Source organism: Staurois parvus, unplaced genomic scaffold (assembly GCF_062004578.1).
Source record: "Staurois parvus isolate SC_StPar_1 unplaced genomic scaffold, SC_StPar_1.0 ptg000485l, whole genome shotgun sequence".
NCBI lineage: Eukaryota > Metazoa > Chordata > Amphibia > Anura > Ranidae > Staurois > Staurois parvus.
The window spans coordinates 344,196-366,479 of NW_028318281.1; the positions used below are offsets into that span (position 1 = coordinate 344,196).

A 22,284-nucleotide genomic window follows, 5' to 3' on the forward strand; every position below is an offset into this window, starting at 1 on the left:
CAGAAGTGAAATTCTTGAAGGCAGTAAATATGTATAACCGTATTATGTTTGTAACACGGCAGATAATGCAAAGCTAACTGACAACTGATACTTCCGCTGTGTATCGCCAATGTTGGCTTTAGATATATTGTAATACTACAGTAATTCTTCTGTATTACTGTATCTGTAAAGACCTTCTATTTTTCCTTTCAGGTGGCATATACCGGGATCACCAGTTTACGGGTCCGATACACGTGGATGAGATCATTAACTGGCATTCTGTGGTCACAAGATACTTGTCACTAAAAGGACAGACAGATCGTGTCACCCCTGATAGAAATGTTCCTCAGATCATAGAAGTCAACAGCAAGCTACTGTCACATCACGTGCCAAATAAGAAGCTCCACAATGGAGGCTTGAGCACTACAGCTAGTTGAATTTCCAGAAATTCTGAATTTTAAAAGTGGGAAGAATTTTAGACCTGCTGCAAACTTGCCAACATATGAGTCAAAACTTGTCCATGTGCTGAAGCCACACCACAGGCAAAAACAAACTCTATTCCACTATGACCAGGGCAGGTTGGAGGTACCTTTGTTTTGTGGACACTTGTCTATCACACCTATATGAGCTTGAGGGAGGGTCACTTCTCCTTACATGTACAGGCTCATCAATGCCTGAGACTAGGTGGGGCCACATTCACGTGGAAGTCAACATTATGGTGGTACTCTGACTTAGAGATGAACCGTATACGATGTGTAGCCTGTGACCTGTTTCTCTCTAAAGCATTATGTCCCGTGTCACTACACACCTTCCTTATTGTATGTTGCATTTAGGAGGGTCACTGCTGAGCCTGTGCCCTCTCCACATGTCCAGCGTACCTCTGCCACCTCACTCCCAGTGACAGAATGGGGTCCCACCATGCACATAGCACGGACCTCATAAGTGCACTTGATTAACTCTTGCTGCCCTCTCGTACATCACTACTGGAGGACCTCCCACCATGTCAGGTACCACATTTCAAGCTAGGCTGCTTTACACTCTCCAACAGGGTTGGACTGACCATTCGAGCACTTGGGCACTGCCTGAGGGCCCGGGGTTAGTAGGGGGCCCCATGAAATGACCCTGGTACCTTTTTTATAGGCTTTTTTGGGTGTGCTTTGAGTGTGGGCAAGGACACAGGGGCCCCATGATCCCCTATTGCCCGGGGGCCCCCATGAGTTGTCAGTCCGCCCCTGCTCTCCACCAGTCTTTGGTTACCCATTGCAACTGTTCCTCCACACCTGCTGAGTTAACCCTTTGTAGTGGCCTTGTTTCATACTCTATATGTGCTTTACTGGCCCTGTTCTTTCATACACCATTATGCACCCTTTCGACTAACTCCAGGCGAGGCTTTAAAACAGTTTGATGAACTGTACACTCTTATGGCAGAATAAATAAGAAGCCTAACATAGCCCAGGCCCAAAACTAGCTTATGCATCTGGCCCAGGCATGACTTTACAGACCATAGTCCATAACTGGTGATTTACAACGATTGGTAGTGTCCTCTAGTACCCCAGTATCTTGTGGGGCTACATGATGGCTCTAGAACTTCTCGGGTCCACGCTCTTGGTGCGCTCTCTCTCCAACTTTTTCCTGGGGCTCCCCCTTGAACCAAACCTTCCCCCTATTTATGTATGCCACAAGGCGAAAGGCCAGCCCTAGAAAAATCCCATGAAATGAAGTCCTAGACGTTAACCCCTTCCCCAGCCTGGGCAGACCAATCAACTATACGACTTGCTATAGGCACCTGCCTACAAACCTGTTGGACATCCCATTTTAGAACAATTGAAATTAATATACAGTTGTCCCCCACATCCCCCTTGTGACTATAATGGCCTCCACTCCTTAATTTTGAAGTTACCCTTTAAATAAACCCTTTACTCTCTGAGTGTAGCAGGAACACAGTAGTTATAAATTTACCTTCATTCCCCAAGTACCGCCCTACCCGTACCCTTCGCTCCTCACAGGACCTCCTTCTATCCTGCTCCCTGGTCTCCTCCTCCCATGCACGACTGCAAGACTTCTCCAGGTCCTCCCCCATCCTCTGGAACTCACTGCCCCAATCCATCAGACTGTCGCCTTCCCTCCTCACATTCAGGCGCTCCCTCAAAACCCATCTCTTCAGGAAAGCCTACCTCACCCTCACCTAACGGCCATTCTCCCTCATTCCTCCCACCACTCCATCCCCCACAGCCACTTCCTACTGTACCACTACCCCCTCCCTCCTAGATTGTAAGCTCGAAAGAGTAGGGCCCTCTTACCCCTCGTGTGCTGTTTGTTATTGTTGTACTGTGCCATGTATTGTCCCCCCTATTGTACAGCGCTGAGCAAACCCTTTGGCGCTATATAAACTCGATGTAATAATAATAATAATTCCAACTCCAGGGTTCTCACTGTGCTCAGCTCGCTTGTTGTGGTCCCCTTTATTTCTATTCATGGTTCACACCTATGGTGTCCCCCATCTATGCAGCATGTAATGACCATAGAAGTGAATAGATATACTGTATGAGCTACAATGGGGGGGGGATTTTAATCACTAAAAGTGAAATCGTCCTTTAAAAACACAAACACCTGCAGTCACCTGTGTCCAAAAAGAGTCCAATGCTACATACACATAAGCATGAAAGGGTCCAAATCTTCTCTCTTCCCAAACATACTGTAGAGTTTCACAGCAGACATCCAAACCGTATGAGAATGGATCATTTGTGCCTCATTATGAGCAGTGTCTGATAGTAAAAGCATTGCTTCTAGCAACCCTTGAATCCCAGCTGAAATGTTACTTCTCTGCCAATGGCACATAGCCCCCCGAGTAAACGAATAGTGACATCACTTTGGGTAGTTTTCGATGAAACTCGTGAACTGTTGAGGAACAGGATACTACCCGAGCAGCCAAGTGTTTGGACTTGATTGTGGCTAGTTAAATCAATAAACAAGAATATTTGATTTGGCTGTGAACATTGAGTATTCCAACATGTGAAGGACAAAACCTTCTCATCTGCAGCAGCAACTGGAATTGTATGTGTTGAATCATGGATGTAAAAGAAGGGCAGTATGTGAAAACAATGTATTTTTATATTGAGTTTCTCAGACATGGTTATGCTGACAATTTCCTGTAAAGTGAAGGTGTGGTTTGCCCATATGCAGAACAGCAACAGGTTTATTTGAATGATTGCCCCATCATGGGAACATGCACTATATGGTCAAAAGTTTGTTGCCATCTAATCTTCACAACTACGTGAGATTGTTTGACACCTCATTCCAAAACCATGGGCATTATTATTCAGTCTGCCACCAATTATGGCCACTATTCTGGGATTTTCCACAACAGATAATGGAGAGTATCTGTGGGACTTTACCCAAAAAAGCTTTCATGGAGTCAGATACTGGTGTTGGAAGAGAAGACCTGGCTACAAATCAGTGCTCCAATTCATCCCAAAGGTATTTAGTAGATTTGAGATCAGGGCTCTGCACGAAGACATTGGAGTTTCTCCACAACAAACCCATCATGTCTTTATGGAGTATAAAGGGGCACAGGCCTGCTGTAAAAGAAAAGGGCCTTCATCAACCTATTACCACAAGGTTGGAAGAGCACCATTGTCTAAAATGTCTTTGTACACAATACATAGTTAGAACAGAACCCTTCACTGGAAACACCCGAACTCAATCATTTGGAGGGATTTCCACATACTTTTGGCCATATAGTGGGTGTGATGGTCAGATGTCCACAATCATTTGGCCATATAGTGGGGAGAGAGTCCTTGATCCAACATAAGCTCCAGGTCATTACTTACACAGAGTTTCTTTTCTTCACTTCCGCCCAGGGACGGACTGACCATTTGGAAAATCGGGCACTGCCCGAGGGCTCGGGGTCAGTAGGGGGCCCCATGAGATGCCCCTGGTAACTTATACATAGGCTTTTTTGAGTTTGGGCAAGGACACAGGGGCCCCATGATCCCCTATTGCCCGGGGGGCCCCATGAGTTGTCAGTCCGCCCCTGCTACCGCCTGCTGAGTGGCGCAGCAGGCTAGTAAAGGAAATTTGAGCTAATGTACAGTAAGTGGTGGAGATGAAATTCATCTGAAACTATTGCTTTGCCCTGCATGGCCAAACACAGGTTCACTCTATGGAAACCTGTACTGAAAAACATTTCTGACAACTTCTGAAAACGCCTATCTGGCGTTGCTGACCTGGAAAAAGTGTGTAGCCAGTAAGTCCGAACTCATACGTTTTAAACTTCTTCCAGGTCAGTGACTGAGAATGCATTAAACTCAGATAGCCAACACCACAAGTAATGGCAGCCCCCATGTTTCTCTCAGTGCAGGTTTTCTTTAAAAGGAATGTATAATGTTTTCCAAGGTTTTCATGTTAGAGAATATGTGAATAGCACAATGTAAATAATTTATTATTGCACAGTCATGTTTGAAAACTTTTCTTGGGTGTATGGCGTCTATATTTATGTTTATATCCATGGGGGCAGCCATAGTTGTTCCCTTCCTAGTAATGCTGCATAGTGGTTGTGCCTTGCTAATGCGCAATACTGACCAGAATGACAGAAAAGAAGAAATCTTCTATGTGGTTAGTTGGTTTATTCATAGTTCTTCTTTAGCAGGGACACTAGTATAATTCCCTGATAGGCAGAGGGACACTAGTATAATTCCCTGATAGGCAGAGGGACACTAGTATAATTCCCTGATAGGCAGAGGGACACTAGTATAATTCCCTGATAGGCAGAGGGACACTAGTATAATTCCCTGATAGGCAGAGGGACACTAGTATAATTCCCTGATAGGCAGAGGGACACTAGTTAAATGATCATTAAATCTGTTTGTAAAATGCAATTGTAAAAATACAGCCAGCGTGTAAAAATAAAGATGTTGTAATGAAATCATTTCAAATAAACTTTATAATAAAACTGTAGATGTGCGTTCACTAAAAATGAATGAAACATCTCCTTCAAAGCCCTGGCCCCTTACAAATCGTGGATGTAAGCGGTACGCCCAAGACAACTCATCTAAGCACAAGGAATAAGCCTTCCTTCCCTGCCATTCCTGGGACTTGGTTGAGAGTTCTGTGTTCTGTCAGTGATAGACAGGGCTGTGGATAAGGGGGTACCACCAGTCCTTCTGTATGCAGTGGTGTAGTTAGGTTTCGTGCTGCCCTAGGCAACACAAAAATTGGCTCCCCCAAAGGAGAGACCCTGACACCAGGCAGCACCCCCCGCCCCCACAAAGAGAACCTGACATTGACCAACAACACCCCAGCCCCCCACCCCCACCTGAGTGACCCTTCCACTACCACCACCCCCATACACTGGCAACACCCCCCCGCGCCCCTGCATACACCATCAAGCAGCCCGCAGCCTTTCTCAGATCCCACCTGGTCCCCATGCTGTGTGTGTCCTTTCTTCCATTCCTTCCTTTGGGGGGCGGCGCTGACCCCCTGAAAAATGCCACTGCCCCCCTGAGAAATGCCGCCCTAGGCAAATGCCTTGTTTGCCTTGTGAAAAATACACCCCTGTCCAGGGGCGGACTGACAACTCATGGGGCCCCCGGGCAATAGGGGATCATGGGGCCCCTGAGTCCTTGCCCAAACTCAAAAAAGCCTATGAAAAAGGTTCCAGGGGCATCTCATGGGGCCCCCTACTGACCCCAGGCCCTCGGGCAGTGCCCCAGTTTCCAAATGGTCAGTCCGCCCCTGCCCCTGTCTGTATGGGGCCCAAGCCGCCAGAGGGACCCAGGCAGCTGGGTGTCTCTCTGTGTAGCAGCTAAAAGCTGGCTTCTTCTCTGGCTTCTTCTCTGGCTTTAAGCTGCTGCAGAGAGAGCCATAAAGGTGATCGGTTCCAGTAATACCCCCCACCACACCCATCACCCTCCCTGTGCACCATACGTTTCTCCTTGCTGCCCAGGCCCCCCTGTGTGCCCTCACCCCCACAGTGCTGCCTACCTCCTCTCCTTTCCAACGGCAGTTATAAGCACACAAAAGGATCCTTCAGGATAGAGAGTGGGGGAACGGTCTGGAAATATGCCACATTTACCAGCCCCTTCCTTTCCTTAATGAACACAATGGGTGATCGGTACCCATCACTCACTGTGTTCATTCATAACTAAAGCTGTTTTTTGGAGGGGGGCCCTGTCAGATTGGCTGTATGGGACCCCGTGGTTTCTAACAGCAGCCCTGGTGATAGTCATGTGCGTGCCAAAAATTTTTGTTTAATTTCAGATGCATTTGTTCATAGAAGAATTTTTTGGTTTTTTATATTAGTTATGGTGAAATTTTTTATTTTTTTTTTGTAGCTTTAGCATTTGTTTTGCATATTCGTTGGTCCGGGTGGAGTCAAAAACTTTTTCAGGTTTTCAATTAGATATTAGATATAGTATTAAATCAAATGGTTTTGAATCCGAAGGATTTGATATTTTTGGATGCTATTCCAACCCACCATGAGAAATGACATGAGCTGATTGGACAATATCGACAGGCATCATGCGCATCTGAATTAACAAACGGAACAAAATTTGGATCCATTTGTTTTCTGAATTTGAATTGTGTAACAAATTTGAAAATTGAATTAATTTCCCTACAGGCCTACTATCGCATCATGTGATGTCATCTGAGTGAAACAAATGCATTTTTAATTTCGTTTTAACTTTTTTTGGATTCGTTGACATTCGTTACTATTTCCATTTGGAGATTCGCATACATTGGAATCTCCAAAAATGACATTTTCGGCCAAAAAACAAATCGTAACAAAACAAAATGCACGTCTAGTCAGTGGCTCCTTTGTGAATAAAGGCGCGGAAACAGATTTTGTACTTATGAGTACCGTATATACTCGAGTATAAGCCGAGTTTTTCAGCACATTTTTTGTGCTGAAAAACGGCCCCCTCAGCTTATACTCGAGTCAACGTCTGCAGATGACATGCCGTCCCTGTCATCTGGACACACCCCCGGGATCAATCCTCGCCGCTCCCTCCCTCTCCCATGGTACACACTGGTCAGATGTCTTCCTTCTCTGGCCGCTCTCCTCCTCTTCACTCGCTCGATCTTCGCTGTGCCGCTCGGCTCCTCCTCTCCAAGCTCCACCTCCTCGCCGGTGATTGGGCGCCTGTGTGCCTCTCCTGAGCTACAGTTCCGGCGGCCAATCACCGGCGAGGAGGTGGAGCTTGGAGAGGAGGAGCCGAGCGGCACCGCAAAGATCGAGCGAGTGAAGAGGAGGAGAGCGGCCGGAGAAGGAAGACATCTGACCGGTAAGTGTGTACCATGGGAGAGGGAGGGAGCGAGCGAGCCCAGGCTGGAGCAGGGGTCACCAACGATGGGGCACTATTCCTCCCCCCACTGACACCAACGATGGGGCACTATTCCTCCCCCCACTGACACCAACGATGGGGCACTATTCCTCCCACACTGACACAAATGATGGGGCACTATTCCTCCCCCCACTGACACCAACGATGGGGCAGTATTCCTCCCCCCCACTAACACCAACGATGGGGCACTATTCCTCCCACACTGACACCAATGACGGCCACTATTCCTCCCCCCTCGGCTTATACTCGAGTCAATAGTTTTTCCCAGTTTTTTGTGGTAAAATTAGGTACCTCGGCTTATATTCGGGTCGGCTTATACTCGAATATATACGGTACATTATAACAACATTGTTGGGGCTCTTATGTGTGCAAACCGGCAATAAGTTAAATGTAAGTTAAATTTGTTTCAAATAAAATTTTTACTTTTTGTTACCCTTAACCAGCCCAAATTAAAGCTAAACTCCAGGATAGTTAAAAAAATTACTTTTGTAGTGGCAACCCCCAGCATTAAAAGTAAGTACTACAGCTTTTCCTCTGCCCCTAGCCTACTATCACCTAACCACCAGGCTGTGGTCCCATGCCAGGCTGTGGACTCCCCTCTCTTGGGTCACCAGTCAGCTGTAGATCCCTAAACCTCCCATGGTGCCGCCAAGCTCCCATAATGCACCCCAACTTCCCATAGTGGCTCACAGTGCTCCTCGGCTCCCTGGGAACCCTCAGCCTCCACAGTGCCCTCCAGCTCTTCATAGTGCCCCCAACCTCAAACTTCCCCAAACTTCCACCAAGTCGGCTGTAGAGTCCACTAACCCACTCCACAACTCCCATCTCCATGACAGTGACATCCAGCCCCATCCGCAGCTTTCCAGAATTTCAATACATGTTTTGCATTCCCATACTTTCATTGAAATGAACGAAAACCTGATGGGGTTGATTGAAAGCCAAAAGTTTTTCTTTTGGGATAAATCCATACACACTTCTTTTCCCTTAGCTGTTTTAACCTCCCTGGCGGTATGATTCTTTACGATTTTTTGTGCTGAAAGCGGTACCATTTTTTTGCATGGAAATATGTATTTTTTTTTATTGTAGGCCTGTCATTTTTAGGAATAACTCACTGAAATCTGTCCAAACAAGAGTCTAGTAAATATCCCCGGTATGATAAAACTTGAAACACGAAATCATAAATTATAATTTAATAAATAATCATAAAAAATAATAATATAATAATAATAAATTTAATTCAATAATATAATCAAACCAAAAACACTGAAATTTGAAATACAGAGGCAATTCGCACATCGCTGAGCAAAGTCGCAGAATCATTTTCAGTGTCTGATGACGAATTTCCCCCACGAATTATCTCTCAATTCTGCAAGTGGTTCTGATTTACTATCGCTGTTCACTAGCCGGTCTAAAACCACTTTTGACGTAAAGGGACGCTTTTTGGACGCCATGGACTTTTCTAAGTTTCCAGGCAGAAAGAACAGTCAAAATGCAGGCAGGGCGCCGGACAAAGCACTCGGGACAAAATGTATGTGAAATGCATTGAAACAGCAATGACAGCAAAAATGACATTTTTTAAAAATTTCAAATTTGCCGCCGGTTCCGGCGCCCGTACGTCCTGATGTCACAGGGACCGGAAAACGGAAGCCAGATGCCGGCATCGGCCGGAGGAGATGGCTGGGGATGCTGCAGGGGACACATTGCGGGAGCGAAGGACAAGGTAAGTGCTGCAGGGACTCCCTGAGCAACGCCGCATGGTAAGCCCGAGTGTAGCTCGGGGGGGGTTACCGCTCTTGGTACTCAAATTTTACCCTGAGCTACACTCGGGAAAACCGCTAAGGAGGTTAAAATCAATTTCTGATTTTTGCATCATTCATGTAAAATCTTTTAAAATTGTATTTTTATGTTTTGAATAGTTTGTTTTTGTGTAAAAAAAAAAAGCCTTTAATTTCATTTGTGAATATCTTTGCCATGCTTTGTCCCAAACACATCATTTAGTGTTTTTACTATTAATTGGACACATTTTATGATAAATGGTAATTACGGAATATTGTAAGTAATCCTTGATAAATTTGGAGGTTTAGGCTGATACTGAAATACTGTTTGGAAGACCTAAACAATAAGTTCCTGATTCTCCATGTTGCTTTTTTTCTTGCAACCCTCCCATACAAGCCAGATTTGTGAAGGATTTGTGATATTGTTGCCACATGCACACAATGGCCTCTCTGTCATCATTTCCTGACACTGCTTCTGAGTTGATGTAGGCATCTTGGTAGCCTCTCTGACCAGTTTCTTCCTGGCTGTTTCATCCAGTTTGGAGTGATGTCCTGATCCAGGGAGTCCTGAGTTGATTGTTCAGTTTTACTTCTAGAGACTGAAATGCTCCAGAAAAGCTCTTTTCATGCTGAGCTAATCAAAATGACCAGAGCTGATCACAGCTGAAAGTCAAATGGCTTTGTGTGCCATTGAGGAGGTGATTAGCAGCTCCTTGATTGAGTTTACAAGTCCTTTTTAGGAGGGAGGTGATCCATTTTCTAACTCAGTGACTCTCTTTTTGAAATGTTTGTATTTTTACATTTTTCTATAAGTTGCACTGAATAAATACAGCTGGATAAAACGAAAAATGTGTATGTCTTCATTTAAGGATGCAAAGCAACAAAATGTGATTATTTTGTTTATTTTTCTATACCAACTATATATATATATATATATATATATGTGGTATGTATGGTATATGGTATGTATGTATGTGTGTGCGTGTATATATATATATATGAGGCTGCTTACATGGGGGCAATATAGATTTTATGTGCTGTTTTGGGGTTGCTATATTTAATATCATATTTACAATAATTTGTAGGGGACTGATGACTCTTTAAATCTCAGATTTGTCTCAAGTGTGAATGGCTCATCTTTTGTCTCCTTCGCTCTGGGCTTCCCTCTCTCTATGACCATACATGGTGATCTGGAACACGCCAGGAAGTCCTATGCAGAGGCTGGGAGTTAAGGAAGAGACGGACTTAAGAGTGGCTTTCAACAACACCGTTTGCCAATAAATGTTTCTTTTTTACAGACGGCTAGAGAAAAGACATCTGAAACAAGATGCTTTTGGCCTCTGGATGTCTCAAATTGTTCTCCTCTACATGACTGAGCACAGCTGGCAGGCTCAAATTCTACAAATCCATGTTTTGTTATCATAGAGTCTCAAGCCAAAATTATTATTTTTTGATCCCCTGTCATGTATCAAAGTGAACATCACTGTGAGAAATTAAAAACACAGAAATTTTTTGTTCTTGTTTAAGATGTCACAAAGAAATATTAGGATTGTGGGTGCTCAAAATGTCACTGTAAGACATAGAATATCCCTTTAGAAACTGTTCAAATATGTCTGACCTAGTAGGAGGCATTGCATGAGCTTCACTGTGTCTTGTATCCCATGTCTCTTTCTCACATACCCCTTTTTCTCTGGCTAATCAATCTGTCCCTTCTCCTCTCCACCCTTCCCTTATCCTCTCCTTTCTTGCACCTCTTCTCTCTTCTTATCTTCCTTCCTTCCTTCCATTCTCCCCTCTTTCCTGCCGCCTCTACTCACTTCTATTCTTCCTTCTTTCCTCTTCTCCTTATTTTATTCTTTCCTTTATTTTTCCTGTGTCCTTCCTTACTTCTCTACTTCCACACTTACTCCTCTTCTCCCTACTTTTCTCATCTCTTTTTTTTTTTCTTCTTCCTTTCTCCTCTCCTTTCTTTTTTCATTCCTTTTCTTCTTCTCTCTCCCTTCCTTCCTTCCTTCCTTCCTTCCTTCCTTCCTTCCTTCCTCTTCTTCTTCTTTTCTTCCCTCCCTCCTCTCCTTCTTTCTTTCCTTCCCTCCCTCCTCTTCTTCCTTCCTTCCTTCCTTCCTTCCTCTTCTTCTTTTCTTCCTTCCCTCCTCTCCTTCTTTCTTTCCTTCCCTCCCTCCTCTTCTTCCTTCCTTCCTCCTCTTCTTCTTTTCTCCCCTCCCTCCTCTCCTTCTTTCCTTCCCTCCCTCTTCTTCTTCCTTCTCTTCCTTCCTTCTCTTCCTTCCTCCCTCTTCCTCCCTCTTCCTTCTCTTCCTCCCTCTTCCTCCCTCTTCTTCCCCCTTCCTCCCTCTTCTTCCCCCTTCCTTCCTTCTCTTCCTCCCTCTTCCTTCCTTCTCTTCCTTCCTTCTCTTCCTCCCTCTTCCTTCTCTTCCTCCCTCTTCCTCCCTCTTCTTCCCCCTTCCTCCCTCCCTCTTCTTCCCCCTTCCTTCCTTCTCTTCCTCCCTCTTCCTTCCTTCTCTTCCTTCCTTCTCTTCCTCCCTCTTCCTTCCTTCCTTCCCCTTCCTTCCTTCCTTCTCTTCCTTCTTTCCTTCCTTCCTTCTTCTCCTTCTTTCCTTCCTTCCTTCTCTTCCTTCTTTCCTTCCTTCCTTCTCTTCCTCTCTCTTCCTTCTCTTCCTTCCTTCTCTTCCTCCCTCTTCCTTCTCTTCCTCTCTCTTCCTTCCTTCTCTTCCTCCCTCTTCCTTCTCTTCCTTCCTTCTCTTCCTCCCTCTTCCTTCCCCTTCCTTCTGCAGGAAGCTACTGATAGGCTATATTGTAGGAAACCAAGGGCATGTACTCCTGTGACCCATTCCCTGACCGGACTGACCGGAGAGGGGGGACACTGCTGGAAGTATGACCGCTGCAAAGCTTCACCCTAACTTGGTATAACACCTCATCCCCTACCCTGACGGCTATGCACAGATCTCACAGCACATACCACGTTCTAGTTAATTCCATTTACAATACATCCTTCAATAAATGGGCAATTTTTTATACCAAAAGAATGAAAGAAAATTGTTTAAAATAAATATATTTACAGCAGTCCAAGACTGTATTGAAATGATGGTCCCAAAAAAAGTGCAAATTTACCAATGTAAATTGTCCTCAGATTGAGAAATAGACATTTGAACAGATTGTTCATTTGACAGAATATGCACAAAAGTTTTCCAGTTCTACAGATCCGGTTTCTTATATAAACATTCTCTTTTTGGCAAATGAAGATTGTATTTCTTCAGATTGCTATCCTCTGTATCATTTTTATCTAATTGAATAACGTGTCAAGCTTGGGTGAAGGTTGTGTGAAACTTTCCCAACATTCCCGTACTTAGTTCCCAGGTCTGAATAACTAATGCACCCATTAAGAGGGATTACCACCATCCCTTATACTGAGAGCCTTGGTCTGGACACCTACGCTGCCCAGTAGGAGGGATTCCCAGCATCCCTGTACTCAGTTTCTAGGTCCAAACACCCACTGTTCCCATTACTAGGGGTTCCCATCATCTCTGTACTAAGTTCCTAAATTAAAACACCTACTGTACCTATTATGAGGAGTTCCAACATCTCTGTACTGAGTTCCTAAGTCAGAACACCTACTGTGACAATTAGTGACTCAGTATAGAGAAGGTGGGAAACCCTCCAAATGGGCACAGTAGGTGTTCTGACTTAGGAACTCAGTACAGAGATATTGGAACTAAGAGGCACAGTAAGTGTTCTGACTTAGGAAGGTTTCCCACCATCTCTATACTGAGTCCCTAAGTCAGAACACCTACTGTGCCTATTATGAGGAGTTCCAACATCTCTGTACTGAGTTCCTAAGTCAGAACACCTACTGTGCCCAATTGGAGGGTTTCCCTCCATCTCTATACTGAGTCTCTAATTGTCACAGTAGGTGTTCTGACTTAGGAACTCAGTACAGAGATACTGGAACTCCTCATAATAGGTACAGTAGGTGTTTTAACTTAGGAACTCAGTACAGAGATGATGGGAACCCCTAGTAATGGGAACAGTGGGTGTTTGGACCTAAAAACTGAGTACAGGGATGCTGGGAATCCCTCCTACTGGGAAGCATAGGTGTCCAGACCAGTATAGAGATGGTGGGAAACCCTCCTGAGTCCCTAAGTCAGAACACCTACTGTGCCTATTATGAGGAGTTCCAACATCTCTGTACTGAGTTCCTAAGTCAGAACACCTACTGTGCCCATTAGGAGGGTTTCCCACCTTCTCTATACTGAGTCTCTAATTGTCACAGTAGGTGTTCTGACTTAGGAACTCAGTACAGAGATATTGGAACTCCTCATAATAGGCACAGTAGGTGTTCTGACATAGGGACTCAGGAGGGTTTCCCACCATCTCTATACTGAGTCCCTAAGTCAGAACACCTACTGTGCCTATTATGAGGAGTTCCAATATCTCTGTACTGAGTTCCTAAGTCAGAACACCTACTGTGCCCATTAGGAGGGTTACCCACCTTCTCTATACTAATGGACACAGTAGGTGTTCTGACTTAGGAACTCAGTACAGAGATATTGGAACTAAGAGGCACAGTAAGTGTTCTGACTTAGGAAGGTTTCCCACCATCTCTATACTGAGTCCCTAAGTCAGAACACCTACTGTGCCTATTATGAGGAGTTCCAACATCTCTGTACTGAGTTCCAAGATCTGAGCACCTACTGTGCCCATTATGAGGGCTTCCCACCATCCCTGTATTGAGTTCCTAGGTCTGATTGCCTACTGTGCCCATTATGAGGGGTTTCCACCATCTCTGCTGGATTTGTATTCTTTTTTTTATAGTATGTACCAGGAAGAGCTGGAACACACAAAGGTGGCCACTCAAAACTCCCAGGTGAACAGAAACGGAGTCAGCACATGTGGTAAGGAGATTGAGCTGTTGGAGGATCCAACACTTACAAGAAGGCCGGGAGCTAACTCGTGTTATGTTTGTGTGGACTAGCCTTTTAAATTCCACTTTTTAGATGGAAATTAAAAATAAGTGGCTCAGGCCGTGTAAAAATAAAAAAGGCAGCTCCCGATGCAATGATCACTTCTTGTCCAACACCCCCCCCCCATAGGCTCTGCGATCCAATGCCGGTCCTCCTCCTTTGAGTCGAGGTGGAGCGTCATCACGCTGGCTTGGGCTACACATCATGGAGTTTATGTTGTTAGATGCGTGCCATGCTATCAAGGAGGAAGAACCATTCGCCGCTGCTGGTGGAGGAGAAGAGGAAGGACCCGTGACTGGAGCAGACCAGTCAGAAGCTGACCTTTAATTACTGTACTGTTATTAATCTCACTGAAAGTGAAGACAGCAAACTATTTTATCTTTTCCATTTTTGTTTATCTGTACATTAAAAATGCATGACAACTGACTGCTGGGAGATGTTTAAAAGCTTTCAGACTCATACAGTGTAAAAAAAAAAAAAAAAAAAAGTGATGATTTATATATCGCTTCACCGAAAAGTGAATGTAAGTGACATTCTTTGAGGTTTCTTGTACACAGAAGAGAAATGTTCTTATACAGTTTCCTGCAATCTCCCCTCTGTGTTCGGATGATTCCAGATTTTCCCCTGGGAGAAGAATTACTGTAGTCTGGTGATATAATGGATTGAACACTTGAACCTTCTCAGCAGCAGAGGGCAGTTCCTCCATGTGACCGCATCTTGTGCTATAAATCAGATATTTGCTGTAATTTGTAATGAGCTACAGTATATTGTGTCTTCATGTTCTGTTCTGTTTAGTGAATGCTAATAATATGTTTCTAATATTGAACTGCTAGGAATGCAGCCTATCCATTAACTAGAGACCGGTGACATCACTGAGAATGCAGCCTATCCATTCACTAGAGACCGGTGACATCACTGAGAGTACAGCCTATCCATTCACTAGAGAGAGGTGACATCACTGAGAATGCAGCCTATCCATTCACTAGAGAGTGGTGACATCGCTGAGAATGCAGCCTATCCATTCACTAGAGAGCGGTGACATCACTGAGAATGCAGCCTATCCATTCACTAGAGACCAGTGACATCACTGAGAATGCAGCCTATCCATTCACTAGAGAGAGGTGACATCGCTGAGAATGCAGCCTATCCATTCACTAGAGACCGGTGACATCACTGAGAATGCAGCCTATCCGTTCACTAGAGAGCGGTGACATCACTGAGAATGCAGCCTATCCGTTCACTAGAGACCAGTGACATCACTGAGAATGCAGCCTATCCATTCACTAGAGAGAGGTGACATCGCTGAGAATGCAGCCTATCCATTCACTAGAGACCGGTGACATCACTGAGAATGCAGCCTATCCGTTCACTAGAGAGCGGTGACATCACTGAGAATGCAGCCTATCCGTTCACTAGAGAGCGGTGACATCACTGAGAATGCAGCCTATCCGTTCACTAGAGAGCGGTGACATCGCTGAGAATGCAGCCTATCCGTTCACTAGAGACCGGTGACATCACTGAGAATGCAGCCTATCCATTCACTAGAGAGAGGTGACATCGCTGAGAATGCAGCCTATCCATTCACTAGAGAGAGGTGACATCGCTGAGAATGCAGCTTATCCGTTCACTAGAGACCGGTGACATCGCTGAGAATGCAGCCTATCCATTCACTAGAGACCAGCTACGTTCCTGCCTGCATTGAGACCATGGAGAAGGAAAGTAGCCAACTTCTAATACAGTGGTTCTTAACCTGGGTTCGATCGAACCCCAGGGGTTCGGTGAGTCAGTCTCGGGGGTTCGGCAGAGGTGAAGACCCACACCCGACTCATATGATTCGTGCAGTAAATATTTATTATTATGTTTTTGTTTTTGTGTGAAAATCATGTTTTAATGGTTTTGTTCTTTGTTCTTAACGGTTTTGTTCATTTTGTGGACCTATGTATAAATATATACCTATGTTTTGAATTTTAAAAATCATATTTTATTTTTCCAATTAAGAAGGGTTCGGTGAATGCGCATATGAAACTGGTGGGGTTCAGTACCTCCAACAAGGTTAAGAACCACTGATCTAATAGAAAGTCAGAGAACAGCAGCAAAGAAAAGGAATTTGGAGATTTGGAGGATGTTTTGGGAACATGTTGCATGTTCTACCCGATTTTAGGTTGTAACATGTTCCTGCTCCTGCAGCTCTCCCTCTGATCCGCCCTCTTCCTGTGACAGCGGGCCGGGGATCTTCTCCCTGCATCTGCTGTCATCATGTGACCGTATGGAGCTCCGCCCATGCGGCTGCATCATTCATTCACAGAGTTCTGCAAATGAATGGACTACAAGTACCTACATGCTTTGCAGCTGATGGCTTGCAGTTTCTTTAAGAACACATAGTGGAACTGATTTTTTCTAAATCCCGGTTTAGTGTCACTATCGGAGGTCTGCTTCCATTTTATCCATTCAGTTATTAAAGTCTATTCCCTCATGTCTCACGGATCTTTGTTCTTCACCCATTATCAGTGCATGGAGTTTGTTATACATTTTATGAGCTCAGTGTAATCCTATAACAGCCCTGTATGTGAAGTCTGATGGTAATGAGCTCATGGTAATGTATCCAGCTGTATATAATAGAGATAGAAGGATAGATAATCCGGCATCACATTCAGACTGGATATAAACATTTGCCATTTCTATAGAACACATTATGTACATGGCACCCACATGGCGTTCAGTGGTCCGGGCGCTACGATAAGGCGGGCCGGTGCCGGGGCTATTTCCAGCTCAAAGACTTTATCTTTGGGTTTATGGAACTAAATATATAGATGTGTCCCTGAAAATATAATCCCCTTGTTTAAACTTCCAGCTAAACTGCAGATTTAATTTTATTATACAACATTCCGGATCATTAGAAGGTATTTAGGAGATGAAATTAGTTAAAGGGGAACTTTGCTCATTTTTGAAAGGTTCTGTCTCCTCCCCCCTCCCTTTTAGGCTTCCTTCACATGGGTAGCTGGGATGGGGGGGGGTAGCAATAGAAAGCTGTTCACATGCCATGGCCGTGACGCATTGCATTGAGGACACAGCGATGTGACATGCCAAGCTGACCGCCTGCCATTAAGGTCAATAGGGCCATGGTGCAACCATGAGTGAAATGCTTGGCTCGCAGTTGCAGCATCTTAGCCCCATTAAAAGGCATTGAGGGGGTGGCAGGATCGGTGTTGGAGGTGACGCGATTCACCATGGGCGGGGTAACAATAGAAAGCTGTTCACATGCCACCGCTGTGACGCATTGCATTAAGGACACAGCAATGTGACATGCCAAGCTGACCGTATGCCATTAAGGTCAATAGGGCCATGGGGCAACCCTGAGTGAAATGCTTGGCTCGCAGTTGCAGCACATTAGCCCCATTATAAGGCATTGAGGGGGTGGCAGGATCGGTGTTGGAGGTGACGCGATTCACCATGGGAGGGGTAACAATAGAAAGCTGTTCACATGCCACGGCTGTGACGCATTGCATTGAGGACACGGTAATGTGACATGCCAAGCTGACCGCCTGCCATAAACCCTTTCATGCCTAAGGGTAAACCGAATCTTAATGCCTAAGCACAATTTTGCAAAGTTGACACGTGTTAGTAAAACCGTCCATATCATCACAACTACTTTGTACATCGGGGTGGATTATACCACGTTTTTTTCAGGATGCAGAATTACACCATATTTTTCAATCTCCAGTTTTATTAACTGGTTCACAACCGCGCTATAGCCGAAGGACGGCTACATCGCGGTTATGTAATCCTGGGACGACGTCCATGGACATTATTCCAGGACAATCCCCCTGCATGCACCCAGCGGCGTGCACCCGGCGCTGCCATTGATTGCTGTGTCCTATGGACACAGCTGATCACAGGGTATGGTAAATGGCCAATCACGGCGGCCTTTTACCACATGATCAGCTGGGTCCAATGACAGGGCAGATCACCGGGTAAATACAGTTGCCGGTTATCGGCTGCACGTTCCTCACGCTGTCACAGAGTGAGGAAAGTACTGCCGAGAACCAGCAATTGTCAGCGAATGGATCAGCACTGATCATCAGGGCACTGATGACCAGTGCTCTGATGAACAGTGCCCAGCAGTGCTACCCACCTGTACCCATCAGTGCCACCCATCTGTGCCCATCAGTGCCACCCACATGCCCTGCAATGCCACCCACCTGTACCCATCAGTGCAACCCACCTGTGCCCTGCAGTGACACCCACCTGTGCCACTCAGCAGTGCCACCCACCTGTGCCACTCAGCAGTACTACACACCTGTGCCTATAAGTGCCACCCACCTGTACCACTCAGCAGTGCTACCCACCTGTGCCCAGCAGTGCCACCCACCTGTGCCACTCAGCAGTGCTACCCACCTGTGCCCAGCAGTGCCACTCACCTGTACCCATCAGTGCCACCCACCTGTGCCCATCAGTGCCACCCATGTGCCCTGCAGTGCCACCCACCTGTGCCCATCAGTGACACCCACCTGTGCCCTGCAGTGACACCCACCTGTGCCACTCAGCAGTGCCACCCACCTGTGCCCATAAGTGCCACCCACCTGTACCACTCAGCAGTGCTACCCACCTGTGCCCTGCAGTGCCACCCACCTATTCCCAGCAGTGCCACCCATCAGTGCTGTCCATCAGTGCCGCCTATCAGTGTCAGCTCATCAGTGCTGCCTATCAATGCCGCCTAAAATTGCCCATCAGTGCTGCCTATCCGTGCCCATCAGTGCTGCTTATCAGTGCAAACTCATCAACGCACATCAGTGAAGGAGAAAAATGACCTGTTTGCAAAATTTTATAATAGAAACAAAGAAAAACTGTTTTCTTTTTCAAATGTTTTGCTTTGTTTTTTGTTGACCCCCATGGAATCAGCTGGCATGGACTCGCACTGTCATTTAAACTCTGTAATAGAAGAAGCTGGTGCCGTCTCCCTTTTTTAATTTCTAAGACTTGGATGAGTGTTAGTGATTTTTTGGGAGAGGGGAGTTAGGCCGGGTGAAGTAACTCTTTATACACGCCTTGCCAAGTTACCAAAACTCCATGGAAGCCACGGAAGATACTCCAACACAGAATTACAAATACGTAAATGGCTTTTATTCCTTAAAAGTGAAGCTGTTGGCATGGCTATGGGAATTCAAATGTTTTTTTTTAATTCTAAGCAAACTTTAAGGCTGAACTCCGGGCAAAAAATCTTTAGTTTACACACACTATATCGCCAAAAGTATTGGGCCACCTGCCTTGCCACGCACATGAACTTTAATGGCCTCCCAGTCTAATGCAGGCTGTACACGGGTCGAATTCCAAACTAATTTTCTTTAGAAAATCAGAAATTTTGTGCGTTTTGTAATCCGATGGCGCCACCATTGATTTTGAAATTCAACCAACCAAGCCTTCAATTTCTCATATTGCTACAGGAAAGAATTTTCGTGGGCAAGAATTTTCTTTTCTTTCCAGGTCACAGCTTTATATTTCTTGCACGATTCTCCCATCATTGCTTCAAAATTCATTCGTTTTTTTTTTTTTTTAATTTCCAACATGCACCAATACTCAAATTCGATGGTCACATGAAAATTAGCCATTTCTGTGACCCACTAATGGTGCGAAATTCGAACAAAAATTCTTAGAAAAGATTTTCGAAAGAAAATTCTTTTGGAATTGACTTTAGTCCGCAGTGTTCCATATTGAGTTGGCCCTCCACTCCCCTACACTTGGCGGCAGCGGGGGGGACACGCCGGGGTTGTGAAAGTGTTGTTGGAGACCGGAGCATCAGCGTCTGATGAAGATGCAGTAAGTCTGGTGTTAGATGGTGGGGGGGGGTATATAATAATATGAATCTATCAAATACTCTATATTGCCCAAAGTATTGGGCCATCTGCCTTCCCACGCACACGAACTTTAATGGCATCCCAGTCTTAGGGCAGCCATACATGGGTTGAAAATCGACTGATTTTTCGTCCAAAAATTGGACCTAAGAATAATCGACCGATTTTCGCTCTGTTAGTGGGTCAATGGCACTGGACGATTTTCGTGGTTCCTCCCCTTTTCGGTGATCGGGAATGTTGGAAAATTTTTGAAAAACAACCAATTTTTGACTCAATGATGGTCAAATCGTACGATCGTTTTTCTGAAAAGAATATGCACATGAGCCGTGACCTGGAAGGAACAGAAGTTTTGCATGTTATATGGGGTGAACTTTATGACTTGGTCGGCCGATTTTCGAAATCATTGATGGCAACCATCGGATTACCGAGCGAACGTTTTCGATTTTCAGACGAAAAATCGTTCGGAATTCAAACCATGTATGGCCTGCATTAGTCCGTAGGGTTCAATATTGAGTTGGCCCCGCCCTTTGCAGCTAGAACATCTTCAACTCTTCTGGGAAGGCCGTCCACAAGGTTTAGGAGGGTGTCTATGGGAAGGTTGGACCATTCTTCCAGAAGCACATTTGTCAGGTCAGGCACTGATGTCGGGGGAGGAGGCCTGGCTCACAGTCTCATCCCAAAGGTGTTCTATGGGGTTGAGGTCAGGACTCTGTGCAGGCCAGTCAAGTTCCTCCACCCCAAACTCACTCCTCCATGTCTTTATGGACCTTGCTTTGTGCACTGGTGTGCAGTCATGTTGGAACAGGAAGGGGCCATCCCCAAACTCTTCCCACAAAGTTGGGAGCATGAAATTGTCCAAACAAGTAAAACATCTTGTGAGCTGCTATACTGAATACAAATTCCAAATATATATAACACATGAGATTGTGAATCGCTCACACCATACACATACCCATACAAATGTGTTAAATATAATACAATTACATTACAATCTAGTGCCACGCTCCACTAACAGTAGAAACCATGTCCATGCCTCAATATACTCCGTGGTTGTATGTATCCACTGATGTGTGGAGATTGAATGCTTCTTAGTAGACCTCGTGGAATTTATTACTTCAAGCCAATCTGTGTACACCTCTGCCGGTTGTGCTCTCACCTGGTGTATATGACCAAACCGCTAAGTGAGGTCATATATAGCATGTGTCCCTTTAGTGGACTATGGTTGGGTGGTTATGATGTGGGTCTGGGTCTCCTTCACTGTCCTAGTTATCCTCATGTGAGAAGTGTGTTAGCGCTTTGTACAAAGTAACTCCCAAAGAGTGCCGCTATCAATGTGTGTCTATCATTCGCTCAACGGCAGCCAGCTGAAACCTCTCTCTACTTTCCTCCGAGCGTCGTGACGTCAAAGCCCCTCCCCTACGCGGTACACCACAGGGTCATATGGCTTCATCTGGGGGATTCCTTGGTGATGTAAGGCTTGGATGCAGCTGCTCGGCCATGGAAACCCATTCCATGAAGCTCTCTACGCACTGTTGTTGGGCTAATCTGAAGGCCACACCAAGTTTGGAGGTCTTTAGCTATTGACTCTGCAGACAGTTGGTGACTTCTGCGCACTGTGCGCTTCAGCATGCTCTGACCCCGCTCTGTCATGTGACGTGGCCTACCACTTGGTGGCTGAGTGGCTGTTGTTCCCAGTTGCTTCCACTTTGTTATAATCCCACTAACAGTTGAGCGCAGGGGTGGACTGACCATTTGGAAACTCGGGTGCTGCCCGAGGGCTCGGGGTCAGTAGGGGGCCCCATGAGATGCCCCTGGTACCTTTTTCATAGGCTTGTTTGAGTTTGGGCAAGGACACAGGGGCCCCATGATCCCCTATTGCCCAGTGGCCCCATGAGTTGTCAGTCTGCCCCTGGTTGAGCGTGGAATATTTAGTAGTCAGGAAATGTCACGGATGGACTTATTGCACAGGTGACCACCTATCACGGGACCACGCTTGGAGTCACTGAGCTCCTGAGAGCGACCCATTCTTTCACCAATGTTTGTAGAAGCAGTCTGCATGCCTAGGGGCTTGATTGTATACACCTGTGTCCATGGAGGTGATTGGAACACCTGAATCCAAGTATTTGGAGAGGCGTCCTAATACTTTTGGAAATATTGTGTACATATATTTTTATGCTGAGAATTTGAGGTCGCATTTGATTGGTGTATATTTATGTTGTGAGGAAAGCGCTGCACTGCCATTGTGTTATTTATAATTATCAATCATCTGCTGCACCTGCAGGGTTCTAATGAGGAAAGTGGTAGGTTCTGCATCCTTTTAGAAATGATTTCCCTGTGGGACTATCTCACCAAAATGTACATT

General features: G+C 45.4%; 1 protein-coding gene across 1 annotated transcript in view; it reads left to right on the forward strand.

Annotated features, from left to right (window-relative positions):
* LOC149452295 (uncharacterized) overlaps positions 1-4,935 on the forward strand; it is a 192,827-nt gene extending 187,892 nt beyond the window's left edge. The window contains exon 28 of the mRNA XM_089689531.1: positions 193-4,935. Coding sequence (XP_089545657.1) covers positions 193-416 — 224 coding nt within the window. The 3' untranslated portion in view covers positions 417-4,935. The remainder of the gene's footprint in view (positions 1-192) is intronic.
* The last annotated feature ends 17,349 nt before the right edge of the window (positions 4,936-22,284 follow it).